General features: G+C 45.8%; 1 protein-coding gene across 1 annotated transcript; it reads right to left on the reverse strand.

The window, feature by feature from the left end:
• Positions 1-1,855: 1,855 nt before the first annotated feature.
• On the reverse strand, positions 1,856-19,677 carry Dhrs7c (dehydrogenase/reductase 7C). The gene is made up of 7 exons (XM_075992112.1): positions 19,538-19,677; positions 19,162-19,321; positions 9,685-9,797; positions 7,994-8,204; positions 4,961-5,053; positions 2,781-2,936; positions 1,856-2,118 (listed from the first exon to the last, which is right to left on the reverse strand). The coding sequence occupies exons 2-7, from the start codon at positions 19,313-19,315 to the stop codon at positions 1,910-1,912; spliced, it is 936 nt and encodes a 311-aa protein (XP_075848227.1). The 5' UTR covers positions 19,316-19,321; positions 19,538-19,677; the 3' UTR covers positions 1,856-1,909.
• Between the last annotated feature and the right edge of the window lie 55 nt (positions 19,678-19,732).

Consider the following 19,732-nt stretch of genomic DNA (forward strand, 5'->3'; position numbering starts at 1 on the left):
GATACCCTTAGTTTCCCCATCTGTGATATGGAATGCCAGTCATTCCCGGGAACCTAGGCAGAGAGGAGGACCATGTACACGCTATTGTGAATAGGATGCTTGGACTCTTGTTGCTTACATATTCTTACATATGTGGTTTGTGGAAGTTCTGTGAAGGGTTTTGCGAAATGTATTTGGAGCAACAGTGACACCTTGTGGTCATTTCTCACATTGCAGACCATGTCCCTTTCCACCACACCTCTTGTTTCTTCTCTACCCCACTAACATTTCATTTATTTATTTATTTATTTATTTGTTTATTTATTTATTTATTTGTCCAGTGTTTTAATATTAATGTCGGAAGTATTTATTTACTATGATGGTGATATATATCACTCTGATAGGGTGGCAGAGTGCCACCTGAGAGCAACAAGTTGCATCCCGAGGGCAATGGTGGACAGGACTTTTGATTATGGGTTTCTTGGGGCCAGTCAACTTTCTAGGTCTACCCAAGGCTCTGGAATCCCTGGCCAGCTGGCAGAGGATGATAGAGCAAATTCACATGCATGGGAGCGTCCTTTTTCCTTACAGCTGATCTCGCTGGCTTGCTTTAGGGGAATCTGGAAGAGCCGCAAGTGCTCTTAATCACCAAGTCATCTCCCCAGTCCACGAATTTGCTTTTTAAGAGAAGATTTACACACACACACACACACACACACACACACACACACACACACACACACAAACATACACACACGCATCTGTCTAGCTTTATATGCTAAGCTCGTAAGCGACAGATCTGGGGAATCTAGCAGTCTTTTATCTATGAATATTAGAAGGTTTGAGTCGCTGGTTACAATGTTAGTGCCAAACCTAATGCCTGTACTTCTCAAGAGTCCATGAATCGTTTTGCCGTCTGCATCAGCAGAGCAGAGAGGTGGTGCTTTAGAATAGGGTTTAGTTCTGAGAGAGCCTGGAAGACAAATGCCTGGGGGCAGAAGATCTTGGCAGCCACTGAGGATCTGAGAAACTGGCTGTTTGTGGCTACATCCCAACTGGGGAAGGGCTGAACTGTGCTTCCAATGAGGGGTGCTTGTAATAATTTTCAGCTAAGCTTAATAAGAAGTATATTATGATGTAATATTATGTATAACATAAGCATATTCTTACATATGTGTTCACAATGTTTATGTTTACATGTAATGTATAATATACAATATAATTTATACATCACATAACATACCATGTTAAACATTAACACAGAACAATTATATTAATATTAGTCATTATTAATGACATAATTTAGTTTTATATATTTATATAACTTATGTGATATATTTATATAATATATAAAATGTTAACAAGTTAATAATTTACATTCCTATAATATGTTCCTATAATATGCTTATATAATAATGTTTAAATTACTCTCAATTAAATAAAACTTAAAATTCAATTTGTCCTACATGGTTGGTGGCTGCTTTATTGACTGATCAAAGGCTGTTTCCATCCTACAGGAAGTCAGACTGGGAAATGCTGCCCTAAAGGGTTGCGCTGTGCTGTCTGGCTTTTGGAGGTGGACCGGGCCTATTCCCCTGTCTGAGATAGTGGCGGTTTTCTGGGCAAACCAGAGGCCATAGCGTGTTTGGATAATGTGATGATTTGATTCACTCCAGCTCCTACGTTTCTGCTCAGTTGTCACTCCACAAAGCAGAGAAACTTCTGGAAATGTGCCCCCGATTTTGTGTGGGAGACACTCAGAGACCCCGCAGCTCTGGGGTGTGGGAGGGTGAGAGCCGTGCGCAGGCAAACTAGTGGGTTTTGGCCTGTGGCCTGTATGGGACACCAATGGAGGCAGAGGACAGACGAGCCCGCACCAGCTAGGAAAGCCTTTATTCCCCTTCAGCGACCCCTTTGGCCACGCTCATGGTTAACCCTCTTCTGGGACATTGAGCTTCTCCTTCACCCCACAGGCCACAACAGCGAAGAAGAACTCCGGGAAGAAGGTTCGGATGAACACAGCTGCCTTGGGGATTGGGTTGGCCATGAACACTTCTTGCTTCTTTCTCCGCACTGTGCGCATCACTTCCTCGGCCACCTCCACTGGGTGAACGCCATAGGCCAGCTTCCTGCAAAAGACTGAGAGCAAGGGCCGAACGGCTGCAGCCAGTTCAGATCCCCAACTATGAAGATGCTATGTGCATCTTTAATGTCATGGCTGCCTGACACTCTGCTGTCCTCCTGCCTGACCCCGGAGAAAGGCGCTTCACCCTCCCGCCTTTGCTGCTGCTTCGTTTGCTGCCTCATTTCCTCCTTGGCGCCTTCATAGTGGAGGGGATGGGAATAAGTTTGGGCAATAAGAAGGCCAAGGAGGGCCTATCATTTGTGATGGCGCTTGCTTAGGGCTTCTGGTGCTTCCTGCTCTGTCCTCCAGCCCAGGTCGTGTTAATGTCTCATTGCAGACCTGGAACTTGGAGTGTTCTAAAATAATGTGCTCTGGGCTGTTGGGCTAGAACCTTCTTGGGCCTCTAAGCTGTGGCAGAGGCAAGCCTGAGGTACAGGCAGTTCTGGCTGGAAAGGCTTAGGCTCCATTCAGAGCTGCCTCCTCAGGAGGAGGCAGCCAGGTGGTTGTTAAAGATCATGTGCTGGTTGTTAGGTCTGGGAAAAGCTGCTAAGCAGGTGCGTGTCTCGCTGCGCCCTGCCAGGGTCTGCTGTGTGCAGCTTGGGTGTGCTCTCTACCTGGTACCTCAGGCCTAGAGGTTTAGTTTCTCCAGACTTAGGGTTCTCCTCTCAAATCTTACGTTTACAAATGGACGACTCCCAGTTTCTTTGCTCAGGATAAGCACGGTAGGAGCGGATGAAAGTCGGGCTCACAGTGCTGACCACAACGTCGTACTCTTCGACCTCAGCTCGGAGGCAGTCAAAGAAACCCATGACGGCATGCTTGGAGGCCGCATCTGGAAGGAAGAGCAGCCAGAGATGGGTACAGGAAGCGCTCCGACCCTGATGCTCTGGGGTTCCACTATCAGCCAGAGGGCGGACATTCATCTTCCTCCCAGCTCAGAGTGGAAAGGAAACTGTTACAGCGAATCCATTCACTATCTCACTGGATCTTTGCTTCTGTTGTGTGGGGGCTGGTTGTCTCCTTAGTTTACATCAGCCCTCAGGGGCCACGGGTTCCCCAACCAGGAACTGAAATACTCAGCAATTGCATGTTCCTTCAGCAGGACACTTTGGCAACTCCCCCCCAGTTGTATTAGGTATTCCGTGCAATCCAGAGATGTTGGAAAGAATGGGAGAGGGTGTACACGGGTTCTAAGCAAATTCCATTTGTAGGGTGTCCTACAACCACTGTTGCCATGGATACTGAGAGACCACTGTACACTGAAGGAAGAGATAGAAGAGCCATTATGCCCACTCTATGAAGAGTAAGGGGGGGGGATGCTGAGAGGTCATGTGATGGTGCTAGGTTCCACAGCCAAAGGTGGAAAAGCACCGACTAGAATCCTGGCCTCCTCTCCCCTATGACTCCGTAGGACCACCCTCAGAATTCGCAGGAGGCCAGTTCTATATTTGTGAAAATAAGGACGTTTAAACCAAAGCTACTTCTTCACATCACCAAGAGGGCTAAAGTCAAGATGGAGGAAGCACCCCTCTCTGAGGATATAGAGGTGTCTAATATATAGGTGGGGCAAGTGTTGGTGAGTAGAGGAGAAATCAGAACCCTTATGCAGTGCTGGTGGGAATGTGAAGGGTGTGTCTGCCTTGGAAAAAGCTTGGGGAATTTCGGATAGACATTTACATATAATTCCTTCCCTAGGGTTGCATCCTGAGGAAATGAAGCCATGCTCCCACAGAAACAATTCATTTGTGTCCATAGAAGCATTATTCCTAATTCCCAAGTGGTATCAATGGACAAACATCAATAGATGGATAAATAACACGCGGTGTATTCAGCAATGGAGGATTTGCCATTTTCAACGGAAAAGATGGCAAGAAAGTTTGATACATGCTACAACATTGTGCTAAGTTAATAAAAAACCACACACACACACACACACACACACACACACACACACACCTACCTGTAAGGGCCAGTAATGGTCTGTCGGGGGGTGGGGAGATCAGGAGGTACCACCCCTCTCTGAGAATATATAGGTGGCTAATTGTTGGTGGGGTGGGGCAAAGACATTTTCTTCAAAGTCTTTTATAACCACTTATAAGCTACCCACAGTCCTGTAAGGTAACAGCTCCTCATCCATGTACTGCCAGTAGCACCAAGGAAACTCACTGATTCATCAAGCTGAACTGGGTAAACTATGTCTTGAGTCTCTATCTGGGGTGAACAGATATTTCTTCATATCTCCCAGGGGAAATAAACAGGGACATCACAAAGGTGGGAAGGTTTCTAGATTTCTCCAGTAGTCCCTGGGAATACACCCCTAGAATCTCCTCCTTGCACGTCTTGCCTTTGGAGCTTCCCATCCCCTGGGACTCTCGGTGGCGATGATCATGCCTCAGATAAACCGCTTTGGCTATGATGTTGCTATTACACAGAACTCCACCGCTGGGTTCCGCTCCTTTTCTTTTTTCCTTCTTTCCTGAGAGCATGTCCCCTCATCCTCCCATTTTGTGATGTGATGTCCCCAGTTCTAGTCTTTGGGGACAGCTTCAAAGAGGAAGAGGTGTTTGAGCTAGGGCTAAACATCTGTGTAAGGGTGTGACCTTTACCCATGGTGCCATGTTGAAACAACATATGTCTTTCCAGCTGTGGGAATGCACTTTGAGAGGAGAGGAACCTTGCCTGTGATGTCCCCAAATCAGGGAACTGCGACATGAAAGAAATCCCAGAAGGCCCATCTCATCTCTGGATGCGATATCCCGTATCCCATACAATCCTGCATCTAGTCTAGACATGACGATGCTTGCTCTGATACAAAACCCACAGCAAGGACGCCCCTCTTTTATCTTAGTGACTTACAAGCTGTGCGGAATGGGATCCCAAATTTCGCCTGGATGTTGTTTACTAACACGATCTGGCCTGTCCTCCTGGAGATCATGTTGGGAAGTAGAACTGGAAAATACAAGGAGTCCCAGTTAGAAATCCGAGCTAGGCAGGCAGCAGAGGCGGATCCCCACCGTCACCCCCTTTGTTACCCATGGCTCTGCTACCTCTTTGTCTTTTAGACGGCAAGGGACAGAGATGGAGTGGTTCCGGGAAGTCACAAACCCTGTGCTTCCCAGGGACCAGTTGACTGGCACATTGCTGCCTGATTTGCATGACCCACCAGTGTACGAGTTAAGTGACACAGAATTTGATAGTAGGTAAGATCTCCCCCTGCACACACCCTTTCTACTCTCTCTTCTCTTCCTTCCACCATCTCTCCTACTCCCTTTTTCTTTCCTTCCTTTTTCCCCTTCCCTTTCCTATTTTTCCACTTCATCCTCCTCCGGTCTAGGTCATTGCTACATACAGCTTGGAGGTCATCTTCTTCTCACTGCCCTGATTTCTTCAACAAGACAGTTTCTGGTTGGTCCTAATAGGTCTCTCCTGCTGTTTTGAAACAAGATCTCCGTATATATAGCCAAGGCTGGCCTGGAATTTGCTGTGTAGCTCAGATAGGCTTTGAACTTGTGATCCACCTGCCTGAGCCCCCCACTGCTGGAATTACAGGTATTCACCACTATACCCAGCCTCCAGCTTGTCTTTTAAGTCTTCTTTGGCAGGTGTTAGTCACTTAATAAAGAGGAGGAAGAACAAATGTCCTCTAAGCTGTCAGGGAGGATGTACTTGCTTAGTTCTTAGGTGGCTTCCTGTGGACGATGCACGAAAGGTGTTTAGTGTATGCTGTTATGATAAAGATTTCTCCCTTATGCAGATTTAATATAAAGTGAAGAAATGCGGAGAAAGATGGTAAGAAAGTAAACAAAGCTGGCAGAATGGAAAGAGGTCCAAAGGAAAGGGAGTGCTTAGGTTTGGAGTCCATCCCCCCCCCCCCCCGCCTTAGAGAAGAGCAAAGGGAGGCCCAGCGCTCCCATCGGACTCTGGGCCCTCAGCGTTTTTTGACAGTCCTACCCAGAAGGAACCATCTGTGATGGTTATTTGTAGTTGTTAAGTTGATTATGTCTGAAATTAACTAAAATACAAGTGGCTGGGTATAACTGTGAGGGATTTTTTCCCCCTTAAAATCATTAAATATTTTGCAGTGGGAAGATCTACCTTTAATGTGGGCCACACCTGGTGGCAGCCTGTGCAAAGGACACAGAAGAAGCCAGCTCTCTCCCTGTCTGCTTGTCCTCTCTGGTTGGCAAGTCCTTTACTAGCATTAGAACCTACTTCTTTGGGATCCCAGCACATATTGAGACCAGCTGAGACATCCAGCCTTGTGGACTGAACGATTACTGGATTCTCGGACTTTCTGTTGCTAGACCGTCATTGTTGAACTAGTTGAACCCCGGCCTGTAAGCTGCTCTAATACCACATATATGTATACATATGAATATATATATGTATACAAATATATTCATTCACATATATGTTCCTGAGGGAACCTTGACTAAATACACTGGTCCTGGCCTTTCCTTGTCTGTCATCACTAGGTGACCCTGCCAGAGGTTGATGGAGTGACGCCTTTTCTGGCCTGCTTGGGTGGCCACAAGGACAGGGATGGGGGAAAACTGCTCTTTTTATTTTTTGTTGAGACAGCATCTCACTATGTGGCCCAGCTAGCTTCAAATTGGTAATCCTCCTGCCTCAGCTTCATGAGTACTGGGAATATAGGCTGTCACTGCTCCTGGCTGAAAATGTGTTATTTCTGGAGCCCCATTCTAGAAGCACTATGAAGTCAACTTTCTACCTCAGGTGCCTCTTTCCCTCTGTCTCAGAGTCCCATTCCTGAAGGGCTCAGCATGGGAATTAGGAGCCAGGAAAGTGACCTAAGAACATGCCTTCACAACCACACCAGGGCGCCAGGTCCCCACAAAGGTACATTTTCCATGTGCATGCTGTCCGTTGGCTGCTGGGAAACACATACAGGTTTTGGAGGGAAAAGGTCAATTTGTAATTCTCTTCCATGGGCATCTCCCGCTCTAACCCAGACTGCAGACCTGAGTTTGAACATAGCTATGAGAAATCTCTATCTGGATGTCTTCTAGGCCCTCAGACAGGTTCCCCTACAGCCCACTGCTCCACCCGTAAAGGAGCTCACATTCATACACATCCTGTTTGGGTGAAGGGGTCAAAGGATGCTGTTTTTTTTTAATAGTTGGGCACTAGTCTTCGTTTCCTTTTTCTTGGTGTGTGTGTGTGTGTGTGTGTGTGTGTGTGTGTGTGTGTGTGTGCTCACCTGTGCATGCACATGTAGATGCCAGAGGTTGACTTTCGGTGTTGTCTTTGTTTCATATTTTTTGAGACAGGATCTGTCACTGAACCTGGATCTTGCTATTTGGACTAAACTGGCTAGCCAGGAAACTCCCTGGATCCTCTTATCTTTCCCCTGCCCCGAGCTGAGCTTACAGTCATGTTCCAGCACACCCAGCTCTTATGTTAGGCTGGGAATCTGGTCCTCATGCTTGTATTGGGCTAGCACTTCACCCTCTGAGCCATCTCCCAGCTCTGCCTTCCTCATTTCTGAAGACAGAACCTTTGACAGACTGTCATGGTCAATGAAGAACTACTGTAAGGCCTATGTAACAGAATATAGGCAAAAGCTGAAGACAGTGGTCCAGAGAGACAGACTCACAGGGGAGCTACGGATTGGGTACAAAGAGAGAGGTACCCGGCAGAATGAGGATGAGGAACAGAGTTTCACAATGAAGTGAGAATAGACCTGCAAGATACTTCCTTTTGTGACCAACATTTACAGGGGGACCTGAAAACTTTCAGTGTTCAAATTCCGAGCTTTCTTGGGTTGAAGAGTTCTGTCTAGAACCAGATGGCCACCTGGTGGCACCACAGGTCTTTGCATAGCATCTGGTGGCGCACAGACCCTGAGAAAAATGAGCCTCCCAGGACCTTTAGTGAAGGTGATGGGTCCAAAGTAATTGGCATCCATGATCTTCTTGTCGAGCTCCAGGGCAATCTTATGGGCAGGCCCCTTCACCTTCACGCTGGCGTTGTTGATGAGGATGTCCACGCAGCCGTAGCAGTCAAGGACCTCCTTGGCCACATCCTGAACACAGCTGATGTCTGAGAGATCCAAGAGGACCAGCTTTGGGGTGAACGTCTGTGGGAGCAAGAAGAGAATCAGGACATGTTTGGGATCACCTCCTTGGGGATGTTGGGGGCCCTCAGTCACACAACTTCTCTTCTGGGAATTCAAAATCATAGGCTAATTAGAGAAACAAACCAAGGCAAAGGGGAAGACATAAAACAACTCTGGGATGAAGGAGATTGCTGGAGAATCTTGTTTTGGAGATTAGGGCCACAGTTAAGTGTGGATAAGCCGTAGTAAATCTGAACCCGTGGCCAGGGCCCCTCAGCTGACCCAATCATTCTTGTCAACCAGGTGACCCCCTGGAGACAGTGAACTGGCTCTGGTGTTGGCATCACAACTTTGAACCCTGTCGTATTCCTCTTTGAAATTGTTTCCCCATTTGGTCTATAAGTTACTAGAAAATTCAGCTCAGCAGCTGGCAGTCACCCCTTGCTTTGCATCAAAATGGTATATCCCACACAGCACTTTTGAAGCATCTATTAGATGCTAGGGGCTGAACTCAGCTCTGGACAACTGCCATCCTCAAGATACTACAAGTTTAGAAGTAAAGATGGCTAAGCAAGGCATCCCACCGTAGGGAATGGGCTCGAAAAAGCTTGGTCCTGCCTCAACTTAATGTGCTAGGCTTTGTTGACTCCCCATGGGGGAGGCCTTGCCCTTTGGGAGGAGTGGATGTGGATGGACTTGGAGGTAGGTGGGGGGAAGGGTGGGAGGGAGAACTGCGGTTAGATTGTAAAATGAATAATAAAAAAAAGAAGCAAAGATGGGGATGGGGCTTGATCGTACCCTGGAGCCAATGCAATTTCTGGGCAAATGTTAGTTCTGACACACACCCTTGAAGAGAAGGTTCCCATTGTGAGTCAGATTTGTTTGGAAAACAGTCACTGATCCCCAAGTTCTTTCGGGAGATACACACTCACATATCAAAGGATTTGAAAAGACAAGCTGGACAGAGCTCACTCTTTCCCACACAACTTGGTTTTTAACCGAAATCCTTATAATGTCCCCCAAAAGTCTCCCTGCAGCATTCTGTGTGATTCTAATTGATCCAAATCAAGTCAATTCCTTTGAGCTGTTTGCAAATACCAACCTTAACCTCAGGAGTAAGGGTTGGATTTTCTTTCTGAAGAGTACTGAAGGCACCACCTGTAACCTGGGTGACTTGGAAGGGGAGTTCCTGGATTTCTTTGATGCTCCTGTCCCTTGTGTTGTTACATCAGCCATATTTGTAATCACAACCCACAGCTGGGACACTTGGGACACCCATTTTCTGCATTTTTTTTCCTGAGTTAGACTCACACAGACTCAGGGAATTAGTGCCAAAATTTTCCCACGAGAAATGATCAAACAAGCCAGCGCCTTTTGTTGGACAGACAGGCCTCTGTCTGGGCCAGTGCTATCGACTCATTTCTCCAAAGCCACTGCCACATTTCCCCAGAACTGCTCCTTAGCAAGGATGGAGGCTCAGGTTGTCTGGAGAGGGCTTTACCTTGCTGGGGTCAGCCGCACTGGTCAAGGCAGCATAGAGGCTCTCCAGTCCCTCCCAGTTCTTTCCACACAGCACCAGTCTCGCCCCACCTGCATGGAACACCCGAGCGCACTCTGTGGAGAAGAGGGAAGGGAGACAGGGTGTACTGAGTGAATGGAGCCATAGAAGGGACTTCCCCTCTCAGGAACTCCTGACGTCAACAGATCCTGATATCTCATCATCACCATAAGGTTCGCCTTCTGGGGCATCATTTCATTTGATCCCCTCCTCAGGCTAGACATTTTAGGGGTCCTGAGGATTGAACCCCAATCTTGCATGTGTTGAGGGATTGCTCTAGCACTGAGCTGTATGTACCCTAGACTAGGATGGTTTGTTTGTGTTGTGTTTCTAGCCTCAGCTTGGTTACTTCCCTGAATCTACTCTGAAAAGAAAAAAGGGAAGAGATAGATACGATAAGATAAAATGATAGATTATTGAATCTGCTTTTAAAAAGCAACTACTAGTTTTAAATGTTTTACGTTAGATTGGACTTTTGTATATTGTATACAAATTTTGTGTATTGATACAAATTTGAGATTAATTTTTATTACAACATGCTGTACATGCATTTCTAGTCTTATTTAAGGTATTGTACCTATATAACTCATTTAACAATCTAATGCAAATTTCTAGTCTTTGAAAATCATTATTACCAACTGTTTAGGATAATAAGGAAATGCAGGTTAGTAGTCAATCACCTAGTATAATCCAACTAGTAGTCACATTAGGTATGTTTTTAAGGTCAAACAGAGATATATTTCAGATAGACAGGTCATCTTCTAACACTTCAGAGATCTACAGAATATGGCCTTTAAGACATTTTAATAACTAGGTTCTTCTTTTTTATGACAATGAGACATGTCTGTTCCTGGCAGCATCAGTCTACTCCAGAGACGATAATGGGCATTGAAGAAACTCCACATGGATTTTACTTTTTTTGTGGCAAAAATAAGCCACTGGGCAAGAAAATGCCCTTGCCTCCACTGTTGACAGTATGCCGTTCTAATTGGACAAGCAGGACACAAAAGAAAGTGACTGCCAAACATTATTGAGTCCATGCAGAGGCCTGGCAGCAACAGAAGAAACAGTACAGGCTGGCCTTTCCAACAGTTGATTGGGAGCATGGGTTACAGAGTGTGGGGATATAAGGAAGGGTTACCAGCTCTAGAAGAATTTCCATACAGATTCTACACTGACATTCAGCTAAGGAAGGGATTGATGTGGGATTCCCCTCTGTATGCTGTGAATATGTTTTATTACCATTGGTTAATAAAGAAGCTGCTTTGGCCTATGGCAGGGCAGAATATAACTAAGCAGAGGAAAACTAAACTGAAAGCAGGGAGAAAGAAGGCGGAGTCAGGCAGATGCCATGTAGCTGCTAAAGGAGAAAGATGCCAGAACATTACCAGTAAGCCACAGCTTTGTGGCAATACATAGATTCATAGAAATGTGCTAATTTAAGATGTAAGAGATAGCTAGGAATATGCCTGAGCCATTCGCCAAGCAGTGTTGTAATTGATATAGTTTCTGTGTGATTATTCAGGTCTGGGTGACTGTCTCATCTTTGGCTGCGGTTGTCTTCATATGCTAATGAGGTCTACTCACAGCAGGGAGTAGCAGCCTCTGCTTTGCTAGGTAGATCTGAGGATGAACATTCCTTCCTATACTGAATGGAGAGAGTCACTAGCCTTTGAGACCACAGTCAACGAGGTAAGATATTGGTAAGTCCTACCATGTCTGTTTGGATGAAATACTGCGCAGCCCTCCACATTGTCTCTGTGGCTGGAGACTTTAGTTAAGGCTTTCTACTCTATACAAAGAACTACAGGCAACTCAGTAAAGCTGGGAGTGGGAGAGATGGTCCTCCCTAGAGAAGAGCATACCAATTGATTGTCCAGTGCCAAATGGTCAACCCTGAAAACATGCATACAAGTAACATTGTATGAACACAACAGGTTATAGTTATATACATGTATATACAAATACGTGCTTGCAATAACAATTAATGAAAAAAAGAGGCCATGAATTGAAAGGGAGTGGGAGGGGCACATGGGAGGTCTTGGAGGAAGGAAAGGGAATGGAAAATGTAATTAAATTACAATCTCAAAAATAAACAAAAAGACAGAAAAAGTTAACTTTGCTTTATGTTTCACTCTGAACTAATTACTTACTAATCCAATTTTCCTTAATTCTTTAAAACATTTTTTATTTATTATTGTATATGTTTGTATGTTTTGGTATGTGCATGCCAAGGTAGATATGTAGAGATCAAAGGAAAGTCTGTGGAAGTCTGTTATCTCCTTCCACCATGTGGGTCCCAGGGATGGAACTCAGGTCACCATACTTGGTGACACGCATCTTTATCTACTGAGTCATCTCTAGCAATAGCTGACAGGCATACAACATTCACAGACAGCAATAATCCTGGCACTTAAAAACAATGAAAGCTCACATGTTTGGACAGTTTCTTTGTCCTAGGCATCATTGGGAGAGACATCCTTGTATTTGCTCAGCTAATTCTTACTATGGCCAAGGGAGGTACTAGCTTAGGCTGGGTCTCTGAGGTGATTTGAATACGAATGACCCCACAGACTCACGTGTTTGAATGCTTGTTCACCAGGGAGTGGCACTATTAGGAGGTATGGCCTTGTAGGAGTAGGTGTGACCTTGTTGGAGGAAGTGTGTCACTGGGGGTGGCCTTTGAAGTTTCGAATTCTTGATCTAGGTCCAGTGTCTTTGTCTTCTTGCTGTCTTCTGATCTGGATGCTGATCTCTTGGCTCCTTCTCCAGCACCATGTCTGCCTGCTTGCTGGTATGCTTTCCACCATGACCATAATGAACTAAATCTCTGAACTGTAAGCCAGGCCCAATTGAATGTTTCCTTATAAGAGTTGCCATAGTCATGGTATCTCTTCATAGCAACAGAACTCTTAAGACAGCCTTCTAAAGCAGCAGCTGGCACGAAGAGCTGGCTGTCTCAATTGCATGTGAGATGACCAGCCTTTGCATGCTTGCATCCATGAGCTACTGGCTGCATTGTCCCCTCTTGGAGGAAGTACCTAGATGGTGGTACTATAAAGTTGCCAAAACTAAAGCAAAATGTTAACAGTTCCGACATAGGTAAGAAGTATTGGTAAAAATGGAGCCAGGTATTGATGAAAATTTAGTACCCATATGGTAAAGTTAATATATTGAACTAGTGGGAGAAGAATATGTTACTTAAAAAAAATACTTGGGGGGCTGATGAGACGGCTCAGAAGAGAGTACCACTCCTGTGGGGGACCTGAGTTCTCAACACCCATGTCAGCTTGTCACCTGTAATGCCAACTCTGGGAGATCAGATGCCCTCTTCTGATGCCCTCCAAGGGAACTGTACTCAATGTATATATTGTACTACACACACATACACTTAATGACAATAAAATGAACCTTTAAAAATGATATTTGGATGCCTATTTGGGAGGTAAAAAGCTAGATGCATCATATTAAAACGTACTAAATAGTTAAATGGAAAACAAGAATCGCAAAAGAGCTAGAGATTTATCTGCTCTCTTCTACTGGGAAAGGTCTTCTGAGCATGCCCAAAAGAAACAAATTGTATCAGAATTAATTTATAGATTTTATTCTTAAATTTTTTTTACAGCAAAGACATAAATAAAGAGCAAACAAATTAAGAAAAGTATTTATAACCTGTGTGTCAGCAAAGGGCTTATTTATTTGATGTGCAAGGACTTTTACAAATAAGAAGGACCAACTGGGAAAAAGAAAAAAAAACACAGTTAATGAACAGAAGATTAAGAGTCTATACCCAGGGCATGATAGAGAGATGCAATTTAAGCCACACACTAATTTTAATCCATCAGTTAATGAAGGACAAAACAGATCGTATTTTAGTGAGATGTAAGCAGTGGGTTTGTCCCACACTCACTCTAGTGTGTGTATGAACTGCTACAGGTTTTGGAAGAAGAACTTGACTATGTCCTTCAAAGGACTTTGATACATCAATTTCATTTATGGGTATTTCTTCTAAAGCAATCATTATGAATGTCTGCATGGACACAGTTGTAACATTGCTTATCTCAATACCATGACCAACAGTAAAACACTGGAAATTACTGCAAATGTCTCATATAATAATAAGGTGGGTTTAGTCAACTACAGTACATCTAGAGAGAATATTTTTAAACCCTTAAAACTGATTTTACAAAAATGAATTTGTTGCCATGAAAAGGAATTCATATTAAATAAGTTTAAAAGGTAGAAGCTTTAGAAGCAGCTTATCAGGGGCCAGAGAGATGGCTGAGTAGTAAGAGCACTTACTACTCTTGCAGAGGACCTGAGTTTAGTTCCCAGCATCCACTTTGGGCTCATAAATGCCTGTAGCTCTAGCTTTGGGGGATATGACGCCCTCTTCTGGCCTCCTGGCTTATCTGTCCTCACATGCACACATCCACACACAGACACAGAAATCAATCTTGTTGTAGAGGTGTCAAATACAACACTACAGCTTGATTGTGTGTGTGTTTGTGTGCAAAGCGGGGTAGTACTGTGCATATGTATTGATAACAGGGCGATAGGTTGGACAGTTCAGAGGCACTAAGATACAACAGATACAAAATTTCAAAGTTGCTAGTCCAAGATGCATGCTTTCAGAAGAAATCACTGCTTTATTAAGTTCATTCCTTTCACCCTAAAATAAGACACAAACAGATGGAGGAGGAGGAGAAGGAGGAGGAGGAGGAGGAGGAGGAGGAGGAGGAGGAGGAGGAGGAAGAGGAGGAGGAGGAGTGGGAGGAGGAGGAGGAGAGGGACTGAGGAGTCAGGCTCTCACTGGATGTCAGTATGAGCATTTGGCCACAGGCCAGACTCTGGATGTTCTTCCTGCCCATCTCCTCCAGGAGAGAAGACATCTGTGGGTCCCTGGAATGGTTTGCTAAGAGTTCCCTGCAGCTGGGAATCAAGACCAGACTGGTCTCTACGGCGTTGCCTACCCCTAGACCAGGGCTCAGGGGAAGTAGAGCTATGGGAGAAATCCACATGCTCCACTTCCGAGAGGTGCAGCTGGATGTTTCAATGGAAGCCTCTGAGGGTCACAAAGGTGCTCATAATGAAAACAAAACAGCTAGGTGCCCACCTTGTTCCAGTGCTGAAGCTGAAATCAGAGACTTTGTATGTGCCAAGCAAACACATCCTTACTGAGCAATACCCCCAGCTGTGTGCCCTGCCCATACAGCTTGGAGTCTCTCAGGTAAGCAAGCAGCTCCTTTGTTCTCCTCTATGTCCTTTTCTGTTTCTTTATCCCTTGAAAGGTCAAAAACAATAGGAAGTTCAGGCCAGGGAGAATGGGGGTGGGAAAATAAATCAGGGAAAATGGGCACACTGCTTATGAAGCAGGCCTGCTGGGACTGGGCCATGATGGAAGGATTGTGTCTGATGTGTATTGTATATAATGTATAATGTATATAATATCTATAACTAGAAAGTCAGGTGACAGCCTGGCCTTTCTTTTCCTTTCAGCTGCAGGAAGAGTTCCACATCTGGGCTGGACCTCTCCACAAAAGACTGCTTCTTGACCAATCAATCCCCACTACAGAGACGGAAGCAGGCTGGAGTTCCCTTTCACTCACCCACCCCCTTTCCTAATGGTAGCATGTGTCTGCCAGATCTCACTAAGTTGTGCAGGTTGATTTTGAACTTGCAATCCTCCTACATCAGCCTCCCAAGTAGCTGAACTTATAGGTCCACACCACCAGGTTCACTTTGAAATTCGTATTTTACTCTTGTTCTGTTTTGTCATTTTTGAGACTGGGTTGCACTGCTTAGCCCAGGCTGGCTTCCAACCGAGTGATCCTCCTGCTTCAGTGCTGAGATCGTGGGGTCGATGGTTAACCTTTTTGTCAGTTTGATTAGCTTTGGAATCACCCAGGAAACTGAGGCACACCTCTCAGAGTGTGTTTCTAGGGTGTTTTTGAGAGGAACAGCTGAAGGGGACAATCACCCTGAAGGTGGGTGATGCCACCCCACAGGCCGGGGGCCTGGAAGTTGGTGGAGCACCATCATTCCTGGTCTTTGCTTCCTCACTGGTGGTGATGTGAACTTAGCTCTTCTCTCTTACCTTGACTGTCACCATGAACCAAACCCTTGGAAGCTGTTGTTTCTATCCTGCCAGGCATTTCGGAGCAGTTCCTCTGTACTCTGATCCTTATATGTATTCATTCACTTATTTATTTTTGAGACAATATCTCAGGTAGCCCAGGCTGGTCTCAAACCTACTGTGTAGCTGAGGAGTACCTTGAATCCCGGATCCCCCTGCTTCCTCCTGCTAGAATTTCAGGTGACCACATCCAGCTTTAGTCTGTCATCAGCTCAGCTCAGCTCAGCTCAGCTCAGCAACATTTACCCCCCTTCGAGCATCTCAACATCCACTGTGCCCTTTCCAACTAATAAACACAAACTGGGCACTTCCTTACATATTTCTTCAGATCTAAGATGCCAAAGAGCGTAAAGCGATTTCTGATTCTGGAGACAGGGAAGTGAGAAAGTGGCCTGCAAGGGCTGAGACTGCCGTGGACAGGTAGGTTTCAGCACCGTTTAAAGGGGAAGACTGGAATCTCGGGAGCCATGAGAATGCAGGCCGGGACAACATCCAGTCAACTCTCCCTGAAGACCAAATCCAGGGCTTAGATATTTTGATTGACACTCTTGTTGCAGACCCAGTGGGTACAAGGTAACAGCCTGGTTGGCTTGTTTGGCTTGTGATGGTTTGGGGTGAAGGTTAGATGTCTGGATTTGGGCTGTGTCTGTGATTTCCCTAGTCTATAACTGCCCATAGGGTTCCCCCTGGCTCTAGAGTACCCAGACACAGTATGGACTTACTTTTTTCTTGCCCCGAGGTTGAAGTGAAGCAGCTGGTGTCTGGGATTGCTGGCATCAGCAGTACACGGAAAGCAGGCATTTATTTAAAGTCACACACACCCAGTATCTCATATTACTTGTACATACTTGGACTTTATTCCTTTCTGTTTGAAACGGGGTTAAGGATAAGGCTGGGGAGAGTGGGAGGTGCAGAGGGTCAGTAACACGGAATAAAAGAGAATAGTGACCAAAATCTTGACAGATTGGGCCACATTCTTCTGCAAACACCTGTGGTGTGTATTTCCTGGGGTCCTAACTTATGTGTGACCATAACCCAATGATATTAAACAAACAATAAGCAAGACTTTTGAAATAAATACAACATCTTCAACGACAAGATGCAGCCAACATTTCAGTATCATCTACCCAACCACAGTAGTAATCTTTCCCAGCTCTCTGGGAACAGATTACATGACAGGCCACAGCCACACCATATAGCAAACCTCAGCAAATACAAAAGAACGGAATCATGTAGAGTTCATTCTCTGACCATCCTGGAACCGAAGTGGAAATCCATTAAACCAATATCCACAAAATACTTATCTGGGTGCCTTCCCTGATCAAATGGCCTCCAGATGTTAGTCATTCATTGTACTGGCTACAAATCCTGTCAGGAGCAATTTATGGGAATAGAGGTTTATTTAGGGACAGGTTTTTCTGTCAGGAAGGCACAGGACTACAGCTGGGTCTGTGGTGATTGGAGGTGACAGCCTGTGTGGGGGAGGGGAGTGGTGAAGGTATAATGCTTCGCAAGCCTGCACCTCATGACCTACTTCTGCCCGTCAGACCTCTCTTTCTAGACCAGTGGTTCTCAGCCTTCCTAATGCTGCGACCATTTAGCAGAGTTCTCCGTGTTGTGCTGACTCCCCTCAACCATAACACTATTTTCATTGCTACTTCATAATTTTGCTATTGTTATGAATCACATTGTAAATATCTGTGTTTTCTGATGATCTTAGGTGACCCCATGAAAAGGTCATTTGACCGCCAAAGGGGTTGCCACCCACAGGTTGAGAACTACTGTGACCTAGACCTGAAAAATCCCACAGCTTCCAAAATAGCACTCGAAAACACAAGTCTGTAGGGGGGGATAGTACAGATTCAAAACAAAAATTTAAAGACATGTAATGAGTGTTTACTAGATAGGAAGCCTTGAGGTAGGCATGGGGGTGCTAGCATGAAGCACGCCAGGCTGATGGTGGTGAGCATGCGCAGAATGTTAGGCTGTGGGGAGGCAGGTCTCTGGGGGCATTGGAAAGGATGGAACAGGTGTGATGTCAGGGAGGACTCCATGGACCTGGCCCGCTCCTAGACAAGCATAATCTACTTGTCAAAAGACTGTCCCACAGCCCATGGCCCTCTTGTTACTTTCCCAACAGCACCACGGTCTTGCGTCTGGGCTGATGGGCAAACTAGAGTGTCCTGGCTAGCCCTGGTGAAGACTCAGTTTTGGGTTTGTGTGTCACCCCACCTTTGGAGTGCCAATCCCGACAAGCCAGGATAACCTATTTGGCAATTGCTCCAGAGGCCGCATCTACTATGTCTATGCTTGACGTCTTTATGTGCCATGGCTGACCCAAGATAAGCACTCCCTGAGACCTCTCCCAGTCTCTCAGCAGGGAAACACACCACTTCTGGAGACATCCAAGAGAACAAGCAGCAGGCTATGGAAGACACCTCAGAGACAGGGCCACAAAAGTCCTCCCAGCAGCCACAGCATGGGAGAAAGTGCCTCCCCCAGACACTCTAGAGGAAAATGTGAACCCATTGACACCTGTTGAGCCTCTGGTAGATGGCTGGTTGCCTGGGTTCTATGCTGGATTAAATAACAAAAATAATGGTAGAAACTGTCATTAATTTTTATAACAAAATTACACAGCCATCGTAAGGAATAATAGAATCCTACAACCAACAGGATATTTCTGTCACAAATGCCACAAACAGAAGGGCTCAGAAGACTGTTTTACATAGGGATTACCAACGAGAATGCCCTCAAGTCCAGGAAGTAAGATGGTGGGAGCAGTAGCTGTGTGTGATGGAGAGAGTGACACACGGAGGAGGGTGGACTCTGAAAAATGTCTCCAACATGACCATCTCTAGCAACTCCAAGTCCCATCCATGTGCACATTCCAAAGTGGAGACTGCTGTTATCCTCAGTCTACGCATGGGACATTGCAGTCACGTAGGTGAAGGCACTTGCTAGTGAAGTGCTGGAACCAGGAATGGGACCCTAGCCTGGCCTCTTATCCAGCATGCAGCCCCAACTAAGGACTCGACATTTCAAGATTTCTGCAAATTCCTGAAGCAATCAAACCCAATACTTTGCCAGCACCAAGCTTAAGTTGGCAACCCCGGGGATTCTGACCCTGTCATTCACCAGGCAAGAAAGTTTGGGTCTCTCAAAGAGAAGAGCCCTGTTGGGTTGACTCCTCCTCCCTACCAGCAGGTGTGCCCCACACCATCCTGCCTCCACAGGTCCCTTGTGGACAGAGATGGCCACACACCCAGGGGAAGGCAGCTTACCCTTTCCCAGGCCTGAGATGGCGTCCGTGATGACCACCACTTTGTTCTGCACAGCAGACTTCGACCACAGCCTGGATGCCTCCTGGTAAATGAAGAGCAGGCCACTGATGGCCAGCAGCAGCAGAGGCAGCATCAGGACAGCCATGATCCCCATCTTGCTCTGCAGGACAGCAGGGTGACAAACAGTTGGCTTTGCAGAGGTCCTGATTGCAACACCCAGGGCAGGGGGAGGTTCAGGCTCACAGCCTTCATTCCCACCAAGGCCAGGATCTGTTCTCCAGAGAACTGGGCTCTGCAAGGTCCCGGAATGTTCTTCCCGGCTGAACAGCAAGGAGTGTGTGAATCCCCAAAAGCCCAGCAATTAGAAATTACTCACGGTGTCTCACAGTGGAGGCGTTCAGGGGGCCTGCCCTCCCCTAAGGCTAATTACAAGTTTAATTAAAATGGGTCTGCATTTTTGGAAGGAAATCCTTGTGTTAAGGCCACTTGCTTGGGCCCTAATGGTTATTTATAGCTCTCAGTTGCACTAAAGGGCTTTTCAGGGTAAATATAGTGTCTATGCTGATATTCA

Source organism: Microtus pennsylvanicus, chromosome 11, assembly GCF_037038515.1.
Source record: "Microtus pennsylvanicus isolate mMicPen1 chromosome 11, mMicPen1.hap1, whole genome shotgun sequence".
NCBI lineage: Eukaryota > Metazoa > Chordata > Mammalia > Rodentia > Cricetidae > Microtus > Microtus pennsylvanicus.

What these genes read in the sequence shown, in the direction of transcription:
- Dhrs7c (XM_075992112.1), bottom strand. Translation starts at nt 19,315, where the DNA reads ATGGGGATCATGGCTGTCCTGATGCTGCCTCTGCTGCTGCTGGCCATC. An exon ending in CATCTCAGGCCTGGGAAAGG is followed by an intron (nt 9,798 to 19,161) that starts GTAAGCTGCCTT and finishes TCTTCTCCACAG; the next exon opens with AGTGCGCTCGGGTGTTCCAT. An exon ending in GGAGTCGTCCATTTGTAAAC is followed by an intron (nt 2,119 to 2,780) that starts GTAAGATTTGAG and finishes CCTTGCTCTCAG; the next exon opens with TCTTTTGCAGGAAGCTGGCC.